Below are 21554 nucleotides of genomic sequence, written 5' to 3'. Positions count from 1 at the left end.
CCCTTGACCTGGAATCAAACCTAAGACCTTTTGTTCTGCAGGCTGATGCTGTAACCACTGAGCAAAACTGGCCAGGGTGGCCTAGGGCCTTTTGAAAGAATTTTTCTTGCTTCTGGTTTTTAATTGTAATATGGTAGCATTGGTCATCATTATTTTCTTTTTTAATTGTTTTATTGCTTAAAGTATTACAAAGATTATTACATATGTCTCCTTTCCCCCCCCCACCTTTAACAATCCCCCGGCCTCCCCTACCACCTAGTGTCTTATATCCATTGGTTATGCTTATATGCATGCATACAAGTCCTTCGGTTGATCTCTTAAACCCCCACCCTCCCACCCCTCAACCCTCCCCGGCTTTCCCGCTATAGTTTGACAGTCTGTTCGAGGCAGCTCTGCCTCTGTATCTATTTTTGATCATCTACACTAATAAAAGAGAAACATGGTAATTGGTGTACGACCGCTACCCTTCCCATTGGCTAATCCCCCTGTCACAGAGTAGGGCCGAGATATGCAAATTAACTGGCAGCCAAGATGGCGGCCAGCAGCCAGGCAGCTGATGCAAACAGGGAGTCTTGCTTGCTTCAGTGATGGATAACTCCAACATTCCCCGCCTGACTTGCCGGCCTCTCAGCTGCAACTCTAAGCAACTATGTTGCAAATAAAGAAGCTAAAAAAACCCCAGAAACCTGCTTTACTCAGCAGGGCTTCAGCCAGCCGGACCGCAACATTGTATCAAATACAGACGGTAAACAAAGGCCAGAAACCTGTTTTCAGCAGCCAAGGCCTCAGAGCTAAAGCTGGCCGAGAATAAAAAAAAAAGAAAAAGTAAAAAAGGAGCGGTTGGGAGCTTCAGTCCCAGCCTGAAAACAGCTCTAAGCCACTCAGCCAGACTGGCCAGGCACCCCAGTGGGGACCCCCACCCTGAAGGGTGTGTGACCAGTTGCAAACAGCCATCATCCCCTCACCCAGGCTGGCCAGGCACCCCAGTGGGGACCCCTACCCTGATCCAGGACACCCTTCAGGGCAAACCAGCCAGCCCCACCCATGCACCAGGCCTCTATTCTATATAGTAAAAGGGTAATATGCCTCCCAGCACCGGGATCAGCGGAGCCGCGAGGCCTCCTGGCACCAGGATCAGTGTGACAGGGGGCAACGCCCAAACCCCCTGATTGCCCTGCGGCTCTGTGTGTGACAGGGGGCGGGGCCTCAACCCCCCCACGGGTTCTGCTCTGTGTGTGACGGGGTAGAGCCATAACCTCCCCATTGGCCCTGCCCTGAGTGTGACAATGGCAGCGCCCCAACCACCTGATCGGCCCTGCTCTGTGGGTAATAGAGGGCAGTGCCCCAACCCCCCACCCTCTCCCATGGGCCCTGCTCTGTGTGTGATGGGGTAGAGTCATAACCTCCCCATCTGCCCTGCCCTGAGTGTGACAGGGGGCGGTGCCCCAACTCCCCTATCAGCCCTACTCTGTGAGTGACGGGGGAGCTCCTCAACCCCCTGACCGGCCCTGCTCTATGCATGACAGGGGGGAGCTCCCCAACCCCCTGATTGACCCTGCTCTGTGCATGACAGGGTATGGAGCCCCAACCCCCCTGATGGGCCCTGCTCTGTGCGTGACAGGGGGTGGCGCTGCAACCTCCCCATCGACCCTGCCTTGAGTGTGACAGGGGGCGGTGCCCCAACCCCCCAATCGGCCCTACCCTGAGCGTGACTGAGGGTGGCATCGCAACCTCCCAGTCTGCCCTGCTCTGTGCATGACAGGGGAAGGCACCCCAACTCCCCAATCGGCCCTGCTCTGAGCCCGACCAGGGGCTGCACCTAGGGATCGGGCCTGCCCTCTGCCACCCGGGAGCAGGCCTAAGCCAGGAGGTTGTTATCTCCCGAGGGGTCCCAGACTGCGAGAGGGCACAGGCCAGTCTGAGGGACCCCCCCTTCCACCGAGTGCACAAATTTTTGTGCACCGGGCCTCTAGTAAGTTTATAATGGTCTTTATTATCCATGAGTGAGTGAGATCATGTGGTGTTTTTCCTTCATTGACTGGCTTATTTCACTTAGCATAATGCTCTTCAGTTCCATCCATGCAGTTGCAAATGGTAAGAGTTTCTTCTTTTTTACAGCAGCATAGTATTCGATCATGTAGATGTACCACAGTTTTCTAATCCATTCATCTACTGATGGGCAATTAGGCTGTTTCCAGATCTTATCTATTGTGAATTGGGCTGCTATGAACATAGGGGTGCATATATCCTGATTGGTGTTTCTGTTTTCTTGGGATATAGTCCTAGGAGTGGGATCACAGGGTCAAATGGGAGTTCCATTTTTAGTTTTTTGAGGAAACTCCATACTGTCTTCCACAGTGGCTGCACCAGTCTGCATTCCCACCAGGAGTGCACGAGTGTTCCTTTTTCTCCACATCCTTTCCAGCACTTGTCGTTTGTGGATTTGTTGATGATAGCCATTCCGACAGGTGTGAGATGGTACCTCATTGTTGTTTTGATTTGCATCTCTGGGATGATTAGTGACTTTGAGCAAGTTTTCATATGTCTCTTGGCTTTCTGAATGTCCTCTTTTGAAAGGTATCTATTTAGGTCCTTTGCCCATTTTTTGATTGGATTGTTTATCTTTCTTTTGTTAAGTTGTATGAGTTCCCTATAAATTTTGGAGATTAGGCCCTTATCAGATATGACATTGGCAAATATGTTTTCCCACGCAGTGGGTTTTCTTGTTGTTTTGTTGATGGTTTCTTTTGCTGTGCAGAAGCTTTTTATTTTGATGTAGTCCCATTTGTTTATTTTCTCTTTAGTTTCCAAAGCCCTAGGAGCTGTATCGGTGAAGAAATTGCTTCAGCATATGTCTGAGATTTTGTTGCCTTTGGATTCTTCTAGTATTTTTATGGTTTCCCGTAGTACATTTAAGTCCTTTATCCATTTTGAGTTTATTTTTGTGTATGGTGTAAGTTGGTGGTCTAGTTTCATTTTCTTGCATGTATCTGTCCAATTTTCCCAACACCATTTATTGAAGAGACTATCTTGACTCCATTGCATATTCTTGCCTCCTTTGTCAAATATTAATTGAGCATATTGGTTCGGGCCGATTTCTGGGCTCTCTATTCTATTCCATTGATCTATATGTCTGTTCTTGTGCCAATACCAGGCAGTTTTGAGAACAGTGGCTTTGTAATACATCTTGATATCTGGTATTGAGATCCCACATACTTTGTTCTTTCTCAGGATCGCTGCAGCTATTCAGGGTCTTTTTTTATTCCAGATGAATTTTTGGAGAGTTAGTTCTTGGCCTGTGAAATATGCCGTTGGTATTTTAATGGGAAGTGCGTTGAATTAAGAGATTGCTTTGGGTAAATGGACATTTTAATGATGTTGATTCTACCAATCCAGGAACATGGTATGACCTTCCATCTGTTTATGTCTTCTTCTATATCTTTTTTCAATGTCCTGTAGTTTTCTGAGTAGAGGTCTTTTACCTCTTTAGTTAAGTTTATTCCTAGGTAGCTTAATTTTTTTGGTGCCATGGTAAATGGGATTTTTTTTTAGTCTCTCTTTCTGAAAGTTCACTATTGGTGTATAGAAATGCCATAGATTTTTTGGCGTTAATTTTGTATCCTGCTACATTGCCAATTTCATGTATTAAGTCTCACAACTTTTTGATGGAGTCTTTAGGGTTTTTTATGTATAATATCATGTCATCTGCAAATAAGGACAGTTTTACTTCTTCTTTTCCAATTTTGATGCCTTTTATTTCTTCTTCTTGTCTAATTGCAATGGCTAATACTTCCAGTACTATATCGAACAGGAGTGGTGAGAGTGGGTATCCCTGTCTTGTTCCTATTCTTAGGGGAAATGGTGTTAGTTTTTGTCCATTGAATATGATGTTGGCTGTGGATTTGTCATATATGGCTTTTATCATGTTGAGGTATGATCCTTCTCTTCCCACCTTGCTGAGAGTTTTTATCTCATTATTTTCTTTTGTATTTCTTGTGTAGAGTAGAAGCTCTTTGCATGGGAAAAAATTAAAAATGTTTTTTAATTTTTAAAAAATAAGTAATTTGGCTAAGGAATGTGAATTAATTGTCAAATACTTGGAAAACACAGAAAGGCACAAATCAGAAAATATGAGTGACCCAAACCTTTAACACTGGAGATATTTCTTTACTTTGGATATTATTTTACATAGAGAAGATCATATTGTATATACAATTTTTGTCTTGGCTTTTTTTTTTTTTTAACCTAATAGGGACTTTCTAAATGCTTTTCTGTCCCTGAAATATGTTTATAAACTCTTATCTCATATCTTGGAGCTTATCTTAAGAATATTACCCTAAATACTAGAAAGCTTTATAGATTTTTATCACAATATTATTTACGCCACTGAAAAATTTGAAACAACCTATTGATGCCCAACGGAAATAAACAAAATATTAGAAATATAATCTAAGTATATCATATTATAAATATAAATTAAAATTTGATGAGGTGTAATGTCAATATGGAAAAAATTCTTCCAATGTTAAATAAAGCAGGATCTATAATAATAAAAGGGTAGTATGCTAATTAGACTGGACATCATTCTGGATGTCCTTCCAGATGAAGCCAGGGCTGGAGGGAAGTCCGGGTACTGGGTGCAGAGGGAAGCCAGTGCTGGTTGCCGGGGGGAAGGAAGGCCTACTCTTGCACTAATTTTGTGCATTGGGCCTCTAATATACTATAACTGCAGAAGGAAGAAACCCAGACACTAATACATTGAATGAAATGACTGGAAAGAAGTGTACCAAAATGTTAACTGAGGCTTTATGTAAGTAACTTAAATATGTGTTACCTGTATAAAAAATTAGGCAAAAACTCTTGATGCTAATATTTAAGAAAAATCTATTCTGTAAAACTGGTAACTCAAATTCTGGTATCAGAAATAATCATCAGACTCTTTCTACATACAGAATTTTAGTGAGAATGATTTGAAGTACAGTCCTATTTTTTTTTGTTTTGTTTCCTGCTGTGATAATTTTAACTGAATATTTCTAGGTTTTGCTCTGCTTTATGAGATTAGAAATCTTCTTGGGTATTTGTTTGTGTCTGCCTCTTTCCTTTACCTTCTAGTGATCCATTATACTTATGACTCTCTTGGAAACTAAGGGAGAGTTAGAATAGAAAGTTAGAAAATAGAATATGGTACTGACATTTTTGAAGTTTTTAGGTTCTTCCTACCTCCCATTCCCTTTAGGCCAGTGTAAACATTCATTATTTCAGGTTAGTAAATAGGACACAAGGTCAGAGTTCACAAAGAATTTTCTTTAAAGTAGTAGTCTGGTATGATGCCCTACCAAAAAAGGGAGGCCCCACTAGAGCTTGATGTTGAAGAGAATGTAATTTTTTGAGTCGGACAGATTTGGATTCTAATCTAGACTCCAACATATATTGTGTGATCTTGGACATGTGAATTATCTAACTTTACTGGTTAGTTTTCTAATGTGTCAGTTGAGTTCATAATAGTGCCTATTCTGTTAAGGTTTTATATATATACTAGGGGCCCAGTGCACGAAATTCGTGCACTGGGTGTGTGTGGGGGAGTGTCCCTCAGCCCAGCCTGCCCCCTCTCACATACTGGGAGCCCTCAGGCGTTGACCCCCATCACCCTCCAATCGCAGGATCGGCCCCTTGCCCAGGCCTGACGCCTCTGCCAGAGGTGTCAGGCTTGGACAGGGGACCCCCATCTCCCCCTGATGACTGGCTCTGGCCCCAACCCAGGCCTGAGGCCTCTGGCCCAGGAATGATGCCTGGGCAGGGGACCCCCATCTCCCTCTGATCGCTTGGTCCACCCCTCGCCCAAGCCTGACGCCTCTGACCCAGGCTTCAGGCCTGGGCAAGGGGACCATTATATCCCCCCAATCCCCAGCTCCGCCCCCTACCCAGGCCTGATGCCTCGGCCAGAGGAGTTGCCCCTCATCACCCTCCGATCACCAATCACCGGATCGGCCCCTTGACCAGGCCTGAGGCCTCCGGCAGAGGTGTCAGGCCTGGGCAGAGGACCCCCAGCTCCCCGCGGTTGCAGGCTCCGCCCCTGCCCAGGCCTAACACCTCTGGCCTAGGCGTCCGGCCCGGGCAGCGGGGACCCGCAGCTGCAGCGGCCCCGCGATCGTGGGCTCCGCTTTAGGCCCAGGCAAGGGACCCCTAGCTCCTGGGACTGCCAGCTTCGACCGTGCCCAGCTCCCATCGCTGGCTCCACCCCTACTTCCTGCTATCGCTGGCCAGGGCAGAAAAGGCACCTGATTCTCCGATCATGGCTGGGGGGCAGGGCAAAGGTGGCCCCAGGGCCGCCTTTGCCCTGCCCCCCAGCTCTTAGCTCCCCCCTGGGTTTCCAATCACTGTCAGTGGCAGGGGGCTTCTTCCTGCTTTCCCTTTCGCCTCCCTGCATTGTGCCTACATATGCAAATTAACCACCATCTTGTTGGCAGTTAACTGCCAATCTTAGTTGGCAGTTAACTGCCAATCATAGTTGGCCGTTAATTTGCATATAGCCCTGATTAGCCAATGAAAAGCGTATCGTCATACGCCAATTACCATTTTTCTCTTTTATTAGATAGGATATATATATACACTAGAGCCCAGTGCACAAAATTCATGCACCGGGGGTGGGGTGTCCCTCAGCCCAGCCTGCACCCTCTCCAATCCAGGACCTTTGGGGGATGTCTGATGGCCGGTTTAGGCCCGATCCCTGTGGATCTGTCTTGCAATCTTGGACCACTGGAACCTAACCACTCAGGGCTGCCTGCCTGCCTGATCGCCTCTAACTGCCTCTGCCTACTGGCCTGATCACCCCATAACTGCTCCCCTGCTGGCCTGATCATCTCTTAACTGCCCTCCCCTGCCAGCCTGATCACCCCCTAACTGCCCTCCCTTGCCAGCCTGATCACCCCCAACTGTCCTCCCCTGCCGACTTGATCATCCCCTAACCTCTCCCCCTGTTGGCCTGATCACCCCTAACCGCTCCCCCCTGCCAGCCTGATCGCCCCCTCGCTGCTCCCTCCACTGGCCTGATTGCCCTTCACCGCCTCTGCCTCAGCCCCTGCCACCATGGCTTTTTCCAGAAGATGTCCTGAAGATGTCTGGTCTAATTAGCATATTACCCTTTTATTAGTATAGATTTTATTGATTGATTTTAAAGAGAGAGAGAGGAAGTGGGGGGGTGCAGAGAGAAAGAGGCAGGGAGAGAGAGACATTGATTTGTTCCATTTATTGATGCATTCATTGGTTGTTTCTTGCGTGTGCCCTGACCAGGGATCGAACCTGCAACCTTGGTGTATTGGGACAGTGCTTTAACTGAGCTATCCAGCCAGGGACTGTTAGGTTTTTTAAAATGTATTAAATGAGGTAATAGACCAGCAGTCACCAACCGGTGGTCCGCTAGGTCTGAAAAGTTGGCAACTGCTGGCATTAGACAATGTTGAGTCCAGTGCCTGGTGTAAACATAGTAAACTTTTCCATGAATCTTAGTTCTTTTAAACAAAAATTCTGGCCAAATTTGTGAAAATATGCATACCATATGCCCCCCCCCCCCCCACGCCCCTTAAAGAATCACAATTGACATTCGCAACCCAAGTTTCTTAAAAGTCCTGTATAATAAAATTTGTTGAATCTGTAGAGTTAGGTATTTTCTAAATTTATTAAGTTACTAATATATGTTTATATGTATTAAACATCAATTAAATATTCTGGAGCTAGTGTTTTGTGGAATTTAAGAAATTTTAGGCTATCACCTGTTTTATTGCAAATAAATTAAGAAACTATAATAAGCATTGACTAAGTGACTCTTAGTACCTGGCTATATGTTAGGTGCTGTGGATACAAAATCATATGACACTGTGATCACCAAGAAGCTTACAGGAGGGGGGGAAATGGTGGCTGGATAGGCAGACAAGCCTTATCCCGGAGCAGAGAGAAGGAGCATCTAAATCAAATAATGTCCACCTGGAATTGGCTAAGTAGACACAGCTGGTGAGACAATTTGCAGAGTACACCTGGAGAATAGTAGGATTGGGGATCTGGGCTGGAGAGAGTCACGAGACCACCGAGTAGAGAGGGTCAGAAGGAAGCTGCATGGCACCAAGTCTGTGTCCCTTGGGGACAGGTATAACATTCAACTGTAGAATGGAAGTCCACAGGGCAGCTGGTGGCAGGGGATTCTAGATCTAAGTCCACAGCCATAAGAGACTGAGCCCAGAGGGGTGGCCTGAAGAACTGCTCAAGCCCCGCGGTGCCAGGAGAGAGAACCTAGTATTCACGCAGTTGTTTTACCTCTGTTTGTTCTTGGCTTTTATTTGCTAAACCCAGTTCATAGGACCTTTCAAATACAAACACTCACTCTTGGCTGAGGTGCAGGTGGAGGTGCAGACTTGTGGAGTCTGGGGAGAGGTAACCAGAAGTCTAGCACTGGAACATTCCTGACTTCTCTGGACCTAAACATCCATTTTTCCCCTGAAGACCCAGCCCCTCCAAGCAGCCTCAAGGCAGCTATTACAGCCATGCCCAGACTACACCCAGAGCAGAACAAAGGACACAAAAAATCTGAATAGCCCTGAAGAACCCTCAAGGACTGATTTGACTAGCTGTTCAGTCCCAGAAAGCGATACAGAAACTTCCCTACCTATAGTCCTGTCAGAAACAGATGCTTGAGAGATTAAAATTGACAACAGGCAGACAGGCTAAGTGGGCAGATTGGTTCTGCCTGCTTGCAGTCAAGACTGTGGAGATAGACACAAACAAAGGAGCAGTGGATCACTTGGAACTTCAACATGGTACTGACTACCTAACAGGAAACTGAGAAGTGGTAGACAAAACAGAAGACTGGGATATTAAACCACCCCCATGGAGCATTAAAACAGCTGAAATAAACGACACTTCATATTTTTATTTTTTAATCTTTTATTTAAAAACATTTGTTTTTTTCCACATTATTTTTTCTTCATTCTATTTTTATTTTTTTATTATTCTACTAGAGGCCCGGTGCACACAAATTTGTGCACTCGGGGGGGGGAGGGGGGAGAGGGGGTCCCTCAGCCCGGCCTGTGCCCTCTTGCAGTATGGGACCTCTCGGGAGATATAGACCTGCTGGCTTAGGCCTGCTCCCGGGTGGCAGAGGGCAGGCCCAATCCCTAGTTGCAGCCCCTGGTGGGGCTCAGAGCAGGGCCGACTGGGGAGTTGGGGCACCGCCCCCTGTCATGCACAGAGCAGGGTGGATCGGGAGGTTGCGATGCCACCCTCAGTCACGCTCAGGGTAGGGCCGATTGGGGGGTTGGGGCACCGCCCCCTGTCACATTCAAGGCAGGGTCGATGGGGAGGTTGCAGCGCCACCCCCTGTCACGCACAGAGCAGGGCCAATCAGGGGGTTGGGGCTCTGCCCCCTGTCACTAACAGAGCAGGGCCCATCAGGGGGGTTGGGGCTCTGTACCCTTTCACACACAGAGCAGGGCTGATCAGGGGGTTGAGGAGCTCCCCCCTCTCACTCACAGAGTAGGGCCGATAGGGGAGTTGGGGCACTGCCCCCTGTCACACACAGAGCGGGGCGAATCAGGGGGTTGGGACGCTGCACCCTGTCACACTCAGGGCAGGGCCAATGGAGAGGTTATGGCTCTACCCCGTCACACACAGAGCAGGGCCCGTGGGGGGCGGTTGGGGCACCGCCCTCTATCACCCACAGAGCAGGGCCGATCAGGGGGTTGGGGTGCCGCCACTGTCACACTCAGGGCAGGGCCAATGGGGAGGTTATGGCTCTACCCCATCACACACAGAGCAGGGCCCACGGGGTGGGGGGGTTGGGGCGCCGCACCCTGTCACACACAGAGCCGCAGGGCGATCAGGGGGTTGGGGAGCTCCCCCCATCAGACACAGAGCAGGGCTGATCAGGGGGTTGGGGTGCCTTCCCCTGTCACGAACAGAGCAGGGCGGATAGGGAGGTTGTGGCCCCGCCCCCTGTCACACACAGAGCCGCAGGGCAATCAGGGGGTTTGGGTGCTGCCCCCTGTCACGCTGATCCTGGTGCCAGTAGGCCTCACGGCTCTGTTGATCCTGTTGCTGGGAGGCATATTACCCTTTTACTGTATAGGATAGAGGCCTGGTGCATGGGTGGGGGCCGGCTGGTTTGCCCTGAAGGTTGTCCTGGATCAGGGTGGGGGTCCTCACTGTGGTGCCTGGCCAGCCTGGATGAGGGGATGATGGCTGTTTGCAGCTCCTTTTTTTCTTTTTTTATTCTGGGCCAGCTTTAGCTCTGAGGCTTGGCTCCAGCTCTTAGGCCTCCGCTGCTGAAAGCAGGTATCTGGTTTGTTTGGGTTCTATAATTGAAACACTGTTTCAACTACAGCTCTGAGATCCTGGCGGGCTGAAAGCAGGTTTCTGGGGTTTTGTTTAGCTTCTATATTTGTAACAATGTTTCAAACTGCAAGCTCAGAGGCCGGCAGCGGCAAGCAGGGAACGTTGGAGTCCTCCGTCACTGAAGCAAGCAAGCCTCATGTTCGCTTCAAGCTGCCTGGCTGCCGGCCGCCATCTTGGCTGGCAATTAATTTGCATATTGCCTGATTAGCCAATGGGAAGGGTAGCGGAGTGACAACAGTTTGCATGTTTCTCTTTTATTAGTGTAGATTTTACCTTATTTTTTATTTTTTTCCTTTTTTAAATTTTGTTCTTCTTATCCACTCATTCGCTTTCTACCTCCTCTATACTGAACCAATATAGCGAATATCATTTTTGCTCTTTTTTCTCTTTCATAATTCTCTTTTTTCTGGTGGTCACTTATATTGGGGTTATCAGTGTTGTGAGTACATTAGTGTTTTGTTCCCTTTGTGTCATGTCTTGTCGAATTTGACATGCTTTCACTAAACAATCACTGGTTTGATTACTGGTCAGGGCACATGCCCAGATTGCAGTCTCAATCCCCAGTAGGGTGAGTGCAGGAGGCGGCTGATAAATGTTTCTCATCATTGTTTCTATTTTTCGCTTTCCCTTCCTCTCTATCTAAAAGAAATAATAATAATAAAAAAAAATCAATAAAAACATATATTTTAAAAAGAAGCTTACAGTAAATATATTTTGTGATAAAAATGTATAATAATGCATGTGTAGAGGATTATATCTAAGAAGTAGAAATTAATAATAACCAAAATATTGTATATATTGAAGGTGATTATGGGGTGCTTTTGATTAGGAAAAACTTATAGAAAGCAAAGTCTGAATAGGGTTTAAAGGATAAACAGAAACTCACCAAACAAAATGTGTAGGAACTGGGACTGAGCATCCTAGGCAGAGTGATTAGTATGTGTACAAAGCCAAAGCAGTACCATGATGTATTTTAATATTTATAGAGGCTGAAAGGTAGGAAGGGATCAGATTGATAGTGAATTAGACTTTCTCCTGCAGATGATGGGGAGTCATTGAGTTTAAGCAAGGGATAATATAGTCATATTTGGCCTTATGAGGTTCACTGGGGATTAATATAGTCATATTTGGCCTTATAAGGTCACTCAGGTCTTTGTAAAAGGGATTACAATTTTTATTTACTGGTTACATGAGATAATCCAGTGTTTACTGGCCTTGAAGTAGACTGGCAGGGTTTTAAAATTTCATTTGTACTGTTTTCTGGAGAGCAGTTGGGAAGATTAACTGTGATATCAAAACCTGTTTATTTAAGGTTATACTTCAGGCACATACTAGAGGCCTGGTGCACGAAAATCGTACATGGTTGTAGGGTCCCTAGGCCTGGCCAGCAATCAGGCCCCATCTGGGCCTTCCCACTGCCGGTTGCCAGCTGGGGCTTTCTTCGTTCTGCACCACCCCCTGGTGGTCAGCACACGTCATAGCGAGCGATTGAACTCCCGGTCTCTAGGTCAAACTCCTGAGGGGACAATTTGCATATTAGGCTTTTATATATATACTAGAGGCACGGTGCACGAAAATTGGTGCACTCGGTGGGGGGTCCCTCAGCCCGGCCTGTGCCCTCTCATAGTCTGGGACACCTCGGGGGATGACCACCTGCTGGCTTAGGCCTGCTCCCAGGAGGGTTGGGCCTAAGCTGGCAATCAGACATCCCTCTGGCAGCCCGGCAGCCCGGAAGCCTTTGGGGGATCTCCACTTGCCAGCGGGGAGCAGACCTAAGCTGCAGTCGGACATCCTTAGCGCTGCTAAGGAGGCAGGAGAGGCTCCCACCACCACCGCTGTACTGGCAGCCATTAGCCTGGCTTGTGGCTGAGCAGAGCTCCCCCATGTGGGAGCGCACTGACCACCACAGGGCAGCTCTTGCATTGAGCGTCTACCTCCTAGTGGTCAGTGTGTGTCATAGTGACCAGTCATTCCCAGTCTTTCTGCTGTTAGGGTCAGTTTGCATATTCCCCTTTTACTATATAGGATAGAGGTGCATGGGTGGGGGCCGGCTGGTTTGCCCTGAAGGGTGTCCCAGATCAGGGTGAGGGTCCCACTGGGGTGCCTGGTCAGCCTGGGTGAGGGGCTGATGGCTGTTTGCAGCTGGTCACACCCTCTTCAGGGTGGGGGTCCCCACTGGGGTGCCTGGCCAGTCTGGATGAGGGGCTAATGGCTGTTTTCAGGCTGGCCACACCCCTTTTAGGGTGGGGTCCCCACTGGGGTGCCTGGCCAGTCTGGGTGAGGGACTGAGGGCCGTTTTCAGGCTGACTGGCAACTGAAGCTCCCAGCCTCTCCTTTTTTTCTTTTCCTTTTTTTGTTCTGGGATTTATTTACCTTCTATAATTGAAACGTTGTTGCCGTCACTGGAGCTAAGAGCCGGGCTCCTGCTCGCTCCAGCTCTGTGGCCATGGCCTGCTGAAAGCAGTTATCTGGGGTTTGTTTAGCTTCTATAATTGAAACTTTGTTGCTGTCACTGGAGCTAAGAGCCGGACCGCGGCAGGTGGGGATCCTTGGCTTCTTCCATCACTAGAGCAAGCAAGCCTCCTGCTCGCTTCAGCTGTGTGGCTACTGGCCATCATCTTGGTTGGGTTAATTTGCATATCTTGCTGATTAGCCAGTGGGAGGCATAGCGAAGGTATGGTCAATTACCATGTTTGTCTATTAGATAGGACTAGAGGCCCGGTGCACAGAATTCGTGCACAAGGGGGAGAGTCCCTCTACCCGGCCTGCACCCTCTCACAATCTGGGACTGCTGGCTCCTAACCACTCACCTGCCTGCCTGCCTGGTTGCCCCAAACCACTCTTCCCTGCCAGCCTGGTCGTCCCAAACTGCCCTCCTCTGCTGTCCTGGTTGCCCTTAACTGCCCTCCCCTGCCGGCCTGGTCACCCCTAACTGCTCTCCCCTGCCAGCCTGATCACACCTAATTGCCACTGCCTCGGCCCCCGCCACTGTGGCTTTGTCCAGAGGGACATCTGGATGGATGTCTGGAAGATGTCCAGTCTAATTAGCATATTACCCTTTTATTAGTATAGATATGGCAACAGGCTGTAGTGATTACAACTTTAGAAAAGCTAAACAAATCCAGGTATGAATATTAATTTTTTATTTTAAAACTATGTGCTAGGGAAAAATACTTAACTTTTCTAAACCTCAATTTCAATCTGTAAAATATAGCTAATAAGGCTTTCTTTTTAGGGTAATATAAGAATTAACTAAAATAATGTTACTGGTTATCTTGTCTCCTAGAACATGCTAAGGGCTTTTTAAGCAGTAGTTTTTTAAAGCTATTTTTAGCAATATGCTATCTCATAGAAATACAGGGCAAGGGCCCTAACCAGTTGGGCTCAGTGGATAGAGTATCATCCTGCAGACCGAAAGGTCCCAGATTCAATTCTAGTCAAGGGTTGTGGACTCGATCCCCAGTAGGAGTTATGCAGGAGGCAGCCGATCAGTGATTCTCTCTCATCACTGATGTTTCTATCTCTCTCCCCCTCTCTCAAATCAATAAAAAATCTATTAAAAATAATAATAATAAATAAAATAAATAAAAATGTACTTAAAAAAAAGAAATAAGAGTACAAGACATGCATTTTAAATGTTCTAGTAGCTACATGACAAAAAAGTAAAAAGGAACAAGTGCAATTAATTTTAACATTTTATTTAACCCATGTATCTTAAAATATCTCATTTCAGCATGTATCATTCACACAAAAATTGGACACAGAAATTCATAGCATTATTCACAATAGCCGAAAAGTGAAAACAACCCAAATGTTTGTCAACTAATGAATGGATAAACAAAATATGATATACCCATATGATGGAATATTATTCATCCATAAAAGGGAGTAAAATACTGTTACATGCTACAACATAAATGAACCTCAAAAACAAAGCTGAGTGAAAAAAGCTAGATACAAAAGGCTAGACACAACATATCCATAGAGACAGAAAGTAGATTAGTGATTGCCAGGGAGTGGGAAGTGATGGGAGTGGGGAGTAAGGGCTCTTACGTATTGAGTTTTCTTTATGAGGTGATAGAAATATTCTGGAATTAGATAGTGGTGATGGTTGTCTAAAAAGGTGAATATAATAAAAATTATTGAATTTATAGACTTTAAAATTTTATGTTATGTGAATTACATTTCACTAAGAAAACAAAAAGCCAATATAAAAGTTATTAAAGAGATATTTTACATTTTTTCTCTAAGTATTTTTTAATTCTTCAGTGTGTAATTTACATTTACAGCACAGCTTCATATGGACTAGTCACATTTCAGGTGTTCATTATTCATAGGTGCTTGTGACTACCATATTTGATAGCACAGATATATACAGAATGTAATTATCTTCACTATAGAGAATTTTATTCTTAGTTATATTGTTACAAAATGATAACTAGAAAAACAATACATTTGACATTAAACATTTTTTTCTATAATTTAAAAAAATTCATTTTTTATTACTGTTTTTTATTATGTTAGTTTTCTGTGTATATATTTTTGATTTATATATTTTTTTGTGAAATATGCTTGTTTCATGTAGCATATTTTCATGGTTCACCCATGTTGTAGCATAGTTCAGTATTTCATTACTATTATGGAATAATATTCCATTGTATAACTGTACATTTTATTTATCCTTCCATCAGTTTATAGACATTTGAGTTGTATGTCTTTGAAGTAGTTGAGAGTATAAAGGAGAGCAGTGTTTTTACTTATATGTAGAGTTTGTTATTTTAACTTTCTTATTTACCATGTCTTATTCTTTTCATTTGTTCCCATTGATTCAATTTATCATCTAGTGTCATTTGTTTATTTCACTAAAGTTTTGATCCCATCGACCTTCTTTGTGCTGCTGTTTTCACATACATTACATTTCTGTATGTTATAGGCCTAACAACACAATTACATATATTGTGTTATACAGTTGCCTTTTACTTCAATTAGGAGAAGAAAGGAGAAAAAATATGCAATGACATAATCTTTTATAGTTATATAATTACCTATACCAGTGCTTTTATTTTTTTCATGTAGATGTGAATTACGTCTTGGGTCACTAGTTTTCAGCTTGAAGAACTTCTTAATTCACTATTTTTTTGGAGGTGAATCTACTCTCTATACATTTCCTGATGTTGTTTGGGAATGCCTTTCTTTCAGTTTTCCTTTTGAGTTGTAATTTTGGCAGATATATGATTCCTGTTTGACTATTTTTTCCTTTCAGCACTTTGAATATGTAATCCCACTGCTTTCTGATGCTCAGTGTTTCTAATGAGAAGAAAGCTGTTAATGTTGGACCATTTTTCTTTGGCTGCTTTCAAGATTTTCTCTTTGTCTTCCATCGTTTTTACTTGGATACATCTGAGTGTAGATCTCTTTATATTCATCCTACTTGGAATTTGTTTTTTTTTCTTGGATATATAGGATGTTTTTCATCAGATTTGGGAAAATTTCAGCCATTACTTCTTTAAGTATTATTTCTGCTTCCCCTCACTCTCCTCCTCCCCTTCTGGTACTCCCATTACCTTATATATTGGTATATTTTTTGGTGTCCCACATTTCTGTGAGCCTCTTCATTTTGTCTTTTTCTCTTTGTTCTTCAAACTACTTCATCTCTTTAACTCTATCTTCAAGTTTAGCAATTCTTCTGCCAACTCAGATCTATTGTTGAGCTCCTCTAGTGAATCTCTCATTTAGGCTATTGTACCTTTCAACTCAAATTTCCATTTGGTTACTTTTAAATAACTTATGTCTCTTTATTGATATTCTCTGTAGGATGGGGCATTGTCAGCATATATTTCTTTCTCCTTTAAGCCTAGTTTCCTTTAGTTCTTCAAACATATTTACAAAAGCAGCTTTGAAGTCTTTGTTAAATCTGACACCTGGGTTTTTTAAATGCAGTTTCTGTTGCCTGCTTTTTTCCTTATGTAGAGTTCACACTTTCATACTTAATTTTTGCAAACTGGCATTTTTGATAACATTTTGGTAACTCTGGATAGATTCTCCTCAATTCTGCGGCTTGCTGCTGTTATTCTTTTTCTTGTTTATTTGTCTAGTGACTTAGCTGTAATAGTTCAGTGAAGCCTATTTATCCCATAGTGTATAGCTTCTAATATTGCTCCTCCATGTAGCTTTGGGCATGTGTACAGTCACTCTGAGGTGATAGTGGTTTTAGTGGGGTTCTCTTTGATTATCTTTTCCTCTGATCTCTCTTGTTAATCTAATTGCCTTGGTTGCTATTGCACCTAGCTTTTACTTTCCCCTAATTAACTGATCGCTTCATTTTTTGACAATGCCCTGGGTATTGGTGGAAGTGGGGTCCTTGGGGAAGTGGGGTTAGTGGGGTTGTAGGAATAAGCATTTCTGTAGGCCCTCATGAGTGGATGACATATAGGAGAAAGCTTTATTTTCTTGGAATTACATCCCTGGTTTCTAAAGTTCCCTTTCCCTTAGTTTAGTCATAGAAGAAGTGTAGCTGGGGTCTCAGTAAAGCTACAAGCAAAGCCAGTGTCCAGAATTTCCTTTCCATGTTGGAGCCGGGTCCAATACAGCACCAGGCAAGTTGCAGTCCATTAGTCCATTGTATGTGTGAGTCCACATGGTTGTGGGCCATATGGGAGAATGCTGGAGAGTGCTCCCTAAGTAACAAGAGTCCGAAGTGTCCTGAAGCACAAGAGGATGAATTCCTTTCTTTCGGGGATCAAATATTTCAAATCATCTGGAGCTTGCAGTGGCCACACACATTCTGGCCAATGACCTTTGTTCCAAGGAGTGACTGACAGGCAAGTATTGCAGGAAGAGTGCTTATAATGTCTGGCCTTCCCTTGGCTCCTTTCCTGTTATTAATAATTAGGTTAATTACAACGGTATTAGTCTGATCCATTTAAGTTTGGCTCCCTTTGCAAGAGTAATCTTTGAGTCCAGTCTTGAGGTTTGTTCTAACCTCAGGAGAGCTCTTCTTAGCTTTCCCCCTGGTTCTCTCTTAGATGGACTAAGATTTAAGTTGTTGCTCTCATATAGCTACCAGCCTTCTCTTACTTGCTTACCACCAAAATCTCCATTATTTTCAATAGGGCTTTTAGCCTTGATTGTTTCCACACTCTGTTCCAATGACTTATGTCTCTTTATTTGATATTAATTGAAGTTAATTCCCTTGGAGAGAGTTTCAGAGCTCTGTGTTCTTAAGGTCTATCTCTCCCCTGGGCAACACTTTTGTACCACTACTCAGGAGATCAGAGTGGGAACAGTGTCCACTTTTTTGAGTGACACCTCTGCTTTGAGTGGGATGCTAAGAAGGCGCCATAGTGCCTTGCCTTCTCAGACTGCCTTTATTGGTTGGAACCTCTGTCTTGTCAGCTAACAGGGGTAAGGGAAGTCAGGGCCCCAGTAATTTTGATCTGCTCTTCCTGGATCTTTTGTCCTATGAAGGCTGAGGGGAGGAAGGGAACCCCAGACCTCTCAGCTTGTCTTGCATGGGATAGACCTTCTGCAGCACAGAGCTGGGGGTGATGAAAAATGCTGGTATCTTGCACTTCCCAGAGAGATAGTCCTAGGCTGGGAGCTCAGGAGAGAGGGAGCCTAGTGTCTTGGCTGCACCTGCCCATGTTAGAGCTTTGTGATGATGGGATAGAGAGGAGGAAGAAGTGAGTTTTTCTTTAAATTCCACAGACTATCATTGTTCTTACCAAAATTTAGTAAATTTTCTTGAAGAAATGTTTCTATTTTTGCTTTGTACAACCTTAGGAAAATTTCCAGAGACTTTAAATGTTTTTGAATAAATAATTTTCACCAATTATAGTTATTACACTGGAAACAGGTCTATGAAGATCCTTATTTTGCCATTCTGGAAGTCATTGTCCTAAAAAAGTAGGTTTTATTGTACTTTTCAATTGTGTTATTTTAGTGAGACTATTCGTTAAGTAGGTTTTTATGACCTGATCTGGGATTATAACAGATCAAGATTCAATTAAAAAAGTAGAAATGAGTTACAGATGCACATATCTTCATATGTGCATCCAATCCTTTTGTAATTAGATATTACCATGATGTGTGTGAAGTGCATAGTTGGAAAAACCTACTTTAAATTTGTTTTATAATGCTATGATTTTTAAAAAACATATACTTCTTAAATAAGATTAATAAAGCATGATAAAAATAGATTTTTAAATTATGAAAAATATTACAAAGTAACTTTTTAAAAAGCCGTAATGTTAATATAATTCTTTTTTCCTTTCAGGACATGTGAACTTATATATTTGACACAGCCAACCAGTTTGTAAGTAGTTCAGTGCATGTTATTTTTCACCTTTTTTTTTTTTTTTTTTTTAGAAAGATCTTTCTGGAGTGATCCCAGATATGTTGATAATGTCTGGGTTATTAGTTTGATTGATTATAGCATGCTTCTTCATAAAGTAAGGTTATAGATCTAAGCCAAACAGATTATTTATCTTCTCATAAAGAAAAATCATATGAAGTACTTGCCTTTTACTATACGGGGGAACTAATAAGGTGGAAGTTGTTTTAGTGCAATGTATCATCAACTGTGGGAAAACTGCAAATTCATTGACTAAATCTTCATTGAGGTTCTATTACAGGCATATTCTTTTTAAAAATCCTCACCCTAGGATATATTTTTATTGATTTTAGAAAGGGATGGGGGAGAGGGAGAGGGAGAGGGAGAGGGAGAGGGAGAGGGAGAGAGAGAGAGAGAGAGAGAGAGAGAGAGAGAGAGAGAGAGAGAAAGAGAAAGAGAAAGACAAAAATCAATGTTAGAGAGAAACATCAATTGGTTGCCTCCCATACATGCCCTGACTAGGGATTGAACCCACAATCTGTATATGTACCCTGACTTAGAATTGAACCTGCACCTTTTGGTGTACTGGATCATGCTCCAACCAACTGAGCTACCCGGCCAGGGCCAGACACATAGTTTTTGTGTAAAAAATAAGTTTGAAAACCTATATTAAAATTTTCAAATTATTTTTTTAACCTATAACATATGTTCCAACAGTATACCCATGTAAGATCTCTATAGAGTTTTCCTTTGGGAAAAGAATGAGTAGTATATGAAATTTTCTGCCCCATTCAAGTAGTAGTATTGAAGATGATTAATATAAAGGAAAGTTGTATATTTATTAACTCTGTTAATCATTAATTTCACTTGTTAATTCCAACAAGTGAATGAATCCGTGAACTAGAATAACCCAAACCTCTATTTTTCTCCTTACTATGTTGATTTTCATTAGAAAACAAAGAGCAGAAAAGTATTAAGTAACTGGAAACTAAGTACACTATAGCATACTATTTCCTGTGCATAATTCAATTTTTTAAATAAAATGTTTACTACTATGGGCACAATATTACCTTGGTATAAACATTAACTGAGACAAAGTAGTAAGTACATGTGTAAATTGTGCATTTAAAATGGACTGTATTCTATTATATAATCAAGTCTGCATTTAAAAAAGTGTGTGTGGGAGGGAATCAGGTATAGTTAGAAAGCTATAGTAAAATTTTTTTTCTCCTTCTGATTGTTTACTAGGATACCTACTGAAATAAATTCTGTGTTGGTGCTAAAAGTTTCTTGGATCACATTTTTACTAGCTAAAGGTAAAGTCGTTATGTTTGTTACATGATAATGTTTCAGATATAATAATTGATTATTCTTTTGGACTAAGTTCAAAGTTTTATTCAATTTAATGTTGCCTCCCTTCTCTCCCTATCAACCACAATTCTTTCTATGGCTTGTTAATTATTAGCAAGTCCTTGTAATTCTAATATTGGAAGCAACATTGGAAATACCTCATTTCATTTCTAATATTCACTCCTCTTCTCTTTCTAATTTCTAAAGAATAATCTTTTTTTTTTTAAAAAAATATATTTTGTTGATTTTCTACAGAGAAGAAGGGAGAGGGATAGAGAGCTAGAAACATCGATGAGAGAGAAACATTGACCAGCTGCCTCCTGCACGCCCCCCAGTGGGGATGTGCTCACAACCAAGGTATATGCCCTTGACTGGAATCGAACCTGGGACCCTTGAGTCCGCATGCTGACGCTCTATCCACTGAGCCAAACCGGTTTGGCAAGAATAATCTTATTGATTTTATAAAAATGATGTGTACTTACTAAAAAGAATTCAAATAATACAAAAAAATGCAAAGAAAAACAGAAAAGTTACCCAAAACCCATCCAAAAATAATCATCATTAAAATTATGGGGTTTTCCAAAGCAATGTAATGCCCATCAAAATCCCAATGACATTTTTTAAACTAATAGAACAAAATATCAGATTTGTATGGAATGACAAAAGACTCCGAATAACCAAAGCAATCCTGAGAAAAAAATAACGAGGTTGGAGGTATCACACTACCTGACTTCAAATTATACTACAGAGCAACACTAATGAAAGCAGCATGGTATGGGCCAAAAAAACATATACTCAGACCAATGGAACAGAATTGAGAACCCAGAAATAAGACGCCATGTATGTGGGCAAATAATTTTTGACAAAGGAGCCAAAAGCATACAATAGAGAAAAGAAAGCCTCTTTAATAAATAGTGTTGGGAAAATTGGAAAGCCATATGCAAAAGAATGAAACTAGACCACAGTGTGTCACCAAGTATAAAAACTAAAATGTATCAAAGACCTAAATATAAGATATCCTATATAATAAAGAAGTAATATGCAAATTGATCATCATGCACTTGCATACAATGGCCGCTGTCATGTGGTCACAAGATGGCTGGCAGGGGAGGGCATTTGGGGGCAACCAAGCCTGCAGGAGAGGGCAGTTAAGGGTGACCAGGTCAGCAGGGGAGGGCAGTTAGGGGTGACCGGGCTGGCAGGGAAGGGCAGTTGTGGGCGACCAGGCCAGCAGGGGAGGGCAGTTGGGGGTGATAGGGCCGGCAGGGGAGCAGTTAGGTGTTGATCAGGCTGGCAGGGGAGTGGTTGGGGGTGATCAGGCTGGCAGGCAGAAGCGGTTAGGGGAAATCAGGCAGATAGGCAGGCAAGTGGTTGGGAGCCAGCAGTCCTGAATTGTGAGAGGGATGTCTGACTGCCGGCAGTTGGACATCCCCCAAGGGGTCCCAGATTGGAGAGGGTGCAGGCTGGGCTGAGAAACACCCCCACAGTGCAT

General features: G+C 43.4%; 1 protein-coding gene across 8 annotated transcripts in view; it reads left to right on the top strand.

Moving 5' to 3' along the window:
* Positions 1-21554, top strand: part of RB1 (RB transcriptional corepressor 1) — a 212614-nt gene that overhangs the window by 43109 nt on the left and 147951 nt on the right. For all 8 annotated transcript variants that reach the window (XM_059684618.1, XM_059684628.1, XM_059684629.1 and 5 more), the window contains 2 exons: positions 18656-18694; positions 19961-20028. In XM_059684618.1, the coding sequence (XP_059540601.1) occupies positions 18656-18694; positions 19961-20028 (107 nt within the window). The remainder of the gene's footprint in view (positions 1-18655; positions 18695-19960; positions 20029-21554) is intronic.

The sequence above is a fragment of the Myotis daubentonii genome, chromosome 2 (assembly GCF_963259705.1).
Source record: "Myotis daubentonii chromosome 2, mMyoDau2.1, whole genome shotgun sequence".
Lineage (NCBI taxonomy): Eukaryota > Metazoa > Chordata > Mammalia > Chiroptera > Vespertilionidae > Myotis > Myotis daubentonii.
Note: the sequence above shows the minus strand (reverse complement) of the source record. Positions and strands in the feature narration are given on the sequence as shown.